Source organism: Athene cunicularia (genome assembly GCF_003259725.1).
Source record: "Athene cunicularia isolate RWA chromosome 27 unlocalized genomic scaffold, athCun1 chr27_part1, whole genome shotgun sequence".
Classification (NCBI taxonomy): domain Eukaryota; kingdom Metazoa; phylum Chordata; class Aves; order Strigiformes; family Strigidae; genus Athene; species Athene cunicularia.
The window spans coordinates 308732-311555 of record NW_020799138.1 but is presented as its reverse complement, the minus strand read 5'-3'; the positions used below and the strand labels follow the sequence as shown (position 1 = coordinate 311555).

The 2824-nt window shown below is 66.1% G+C and overlaps 3 protein-coding genes across 3 annotated transcripts in view; 2 read left to right on the top strand and 1 right to left on the bottom strand.

The window, feature by feature from the left end:
* Positions 1–2824, top strand: part of RUNDC1 (RUN domain containing 1) — a 15792-nt gene that overhangs the window by 1136 nt on the left and 11832 nt on the right. The window contains exon 2 of the mRNA XM_026864581.1: positions 283–287. Coding sequence (XP_026720382.1) covers positions 283–287 — 5 coding nt within the window. The remainder of the gene's footprint in view (positions 1–282; positions 288–2824) is intronic.
* The window catches only part of LOC113489218 (alanyl-tRNA editing protein Aarsd1-like), an 18222-nt gene that overhangs the window by 7372 nt on the left and 8026 nt on the right, over positions 1–2824 (bottom strand). Inside the window, exon 10 of the mRNA XM_026864775.1 lies at positions 1465–1472. The gene's annotated coding sequence lies outside the window, so the exon portion shown is untranslated. The remainder of the gene's footprint in view (positions 1–1464; positions 1473–2824) is intronic.
* G6PC (glucose-6-phosphatase catalytic subunit) overlaps positions 1143–2824 on the top strand; it is a 4427-nt gene continuing 2745 nt past the window's right edge. Inside the window, exons 1-2 of the mRNA XM_026864772.1 lie at positions 1143–1261; positions 2176–2599. Coding sequence (XP_026720573.1) covers positions 2187–2599 — 413 coding nt within the window. The 5' untranslated portion in view covers positions 1143–1261; positions 2176–2186. The remainder of the gene's footprint in view (positions 1262–2175; positions 2600–2824) is intronic.

Sequence of the window (2824 nt, the reverse complement as noted above, 5' to 3'; positions counted from 1 at the left end):
GTCACCGGCACAGCCCCGTCACCGGCACAGCTCTGTCACCGGCACAGCTCCGTCACCGGCACAGCCCCGTCACCGGCACAGCCCCGTCACCGGCACAGCTCCATCACAGCCCTGTCACCGGCACAGCCCCGTCACCGGCACAGCTCCATCACAGCCCTGTCACCGGCACAGCTCCGTGACTGGCACAGCTCCCTGCGCGCTGCGGCTGCACGCCAGCCCCCGCCGTGCTGGGCGGGAGGAGGTGGCTGCTCCGTCCCATTTCCTGGCCTCTCCGCTCCGCAGCCCCGGTTTCCCGCAGTGACTCTTTCCAAGGAGCCTGAAGCATGCTAGTCTCCATCCCCCATCGCCTTTTGCCCCCATTTTCTGCTGTGAAATCTCTCGGGGTGATTATTGCTGACTGTTTCAAAACATTTTTAACGCGGAAGCCAAGTCTGTTGCATTCCTTCACGCTGGCCAAAGCCATTCTCAGTTGAGGACCCTGGAATGAGCTCCTGGGGAATTTGTTTTGCAAGAGTAATTCCATTTCTGTGCAAACTTCTGCTTTGCTGGGTTCTGTCTGCAGGCTGGGAGCTCCGTCGGGGTCCGGGATGCCGGGGTCCCGCTCCCCTGGGCGCAGCGAGGGAGGCGCAGCCCTGGGCAGGGACGTGCCCAGGGCTGATCCTGCAGCGCTTCCACCGCTTCTCTCCCGGCACTTTCCTCTCCTTCACGCGTGTTCCAGGCTCACGGGTGGCAGCTGGGAAATCGCCGCTTGGCAGGACCAGCGTGAGCCTCCAGTGCTGCCCCCGCCCTGCACAGCCCCAGCCGCCCCCCAGGGGACTGAGCTGGCCCGGGCCAGCCTGGGCCGAGGGTGCTGAGCGCAGGGTCAGGCTTCGCTGTGCCCTCGCTTCCCTTTGCCCAGGAGCAGCAGCCCTGGGGTGACGCGAGCGCGCGGGGGGGCCCGGCAGCCCCTTGGCGCTGAGGACAAGCTGCCTGCAGAGCAGGGGCGTTGGCGGGTACGGTCCCTCCCCTGGGCCTGGCAGCTCCCAGAGCGCCTGTCCCCCCGGGGGGAGGGTTTGCCATGGCTTTGCTGTTAGAGCCCTCGGCTCCCTGGGCCACGTGCAGGCAGGGGTCAGGATGCTGCCCACTGCCCCCCTGCACAGAGCTCCCGGCGGGCCGGGCTCAGCGCTGGACGGGGCCTCTGCCTGCTCGGCGCCATGGCAAGCGGCACGCGGGTAGCGGCACACGGGTAGCGGTTCAAGGATCTTGACCTGAACTTTCTCGAGTAGGGAGATAAGTGATGGATTTTCACTGGCTGCTAATCATTAACGCCTTGTTGCCTGTTTTCTGCAGCGGGCTCTGGCTGGGCGCCCTGTGCCACGGGGCTGCGTGTCCACATGCCAGCGGCCGTGGTGGCCGGCCAGAGCTGGGCAAGGAAGTTCCTCAGGCTCCTGGAAACAGCTCTCCGTGTCACTCGTTCAGCGTCACCCCCCCAGGACAAACAGGGCGATAAATCTGCAATGACAGCGCGGCGGGGCCGGGGTGGGGAGCGGCTGCGGGCAGGGGCCTGGCAGCAGCTGGACGAGTGGCGTGTTCAGTCTGTCCCCGCAGCCGGGGTCTGGGGGGGGCAGTTTAGTGCAGGGGGGGCTCAACCCAGGGCAGCTGAGCTGGGGGGAAAGCCTTCCCTCACTGGGGACCTCGTCTGCAAAGGCCCTTTAACCCCCATCCCAGACCATCGCGGGCAGGCAGGAGCTCCCAGGCCTCGCTGTGTGAGCCTGCGGGAGCTCCGGAGCCTGGGAAGGTTCCCGGTGTGCAGAGTCCTGGTTACATCAGCCTGGCGATGCTTGTCCTGCCCCACGCCATGCGTGACCCTGTCCACCTTCCTGGGCATCCCTGCGACGTTCCAGGTGCTTGGGGTGGTGGCAGAGGGAGGGGAGGAACATCCCAGTGCGGAGCTGCAGCAGCGCTGTTGGCCCAGAGTGCGGGGGCTTGAATCTCCCCCGATAACGGGCGAACGCGGGGGTTCAGCAGGAGCTGCTGAGCTGTTGTGCTGGGCGGGGGCTGCCGGAGCCCTCCGAGCGAGGCAGCCCCTGCGCAGCGCGGGGCGGGGACGGGGCGGGGAAGGGTTAAGGTGCTGCTGCTGGAGCCCCCCACGCTCCACCGGGAGCCCTCAGAGCCTGTTTTTCCCTTTTACGTAAGTTGTTCCAAACATGTTTGTTACAACCCCCTGCCGATGCACCTTTGGCAAAAGTGGTTTTGGGTCCAAAGATCAGTGCTGGGACAAGCGACCTGCCCGCGGCAAACAAGGGCCCACAGCGTATAAAACCCGGCGGCACGGCGGAGCGCGGGACAGCCCGGGCAGCGCCGAGGGGCCGCGGCTGCCGAGGAGGAGGATGGAGGCCACCATGAACCTCCTGCACGACACGGGCGTCCAGGCGACGCGCTGGCTGCAGCTGCGCTTCCAGGGCTCCCAGGACTGGTTCCTCTTCGTCTCCTTCGCTGCCGACCTCAGGAACGCTTTCTTCGTCCTCTTCCCTATCTGGTTCCACTTCAGCGAGTCCGTGGGCATCAGGCTCATCTGGGTGGCCGTGATCGGTGACTGGCTCAACCTCATCTTCAAGTGGTGAGTGGCGCAGCGCCACGGCTCCCTCCAGGCGTGTTGGCACAGCTGGACTGACGCGGGCCAGGTGTGGGCTCTCAGTCTTGACGTGAATGTGAAACAAGGACCAGAGTCCGGCCTCCAGCCTGGCAGTGGTGCGGGTTGCTCCTTCCCGCGCCGCGCGGCAGCAGCTCGAACCCCCTCCCAGCAGCCAGGCAGAGGGATGGAGCCTCCCGCAGAGCCCTTTGC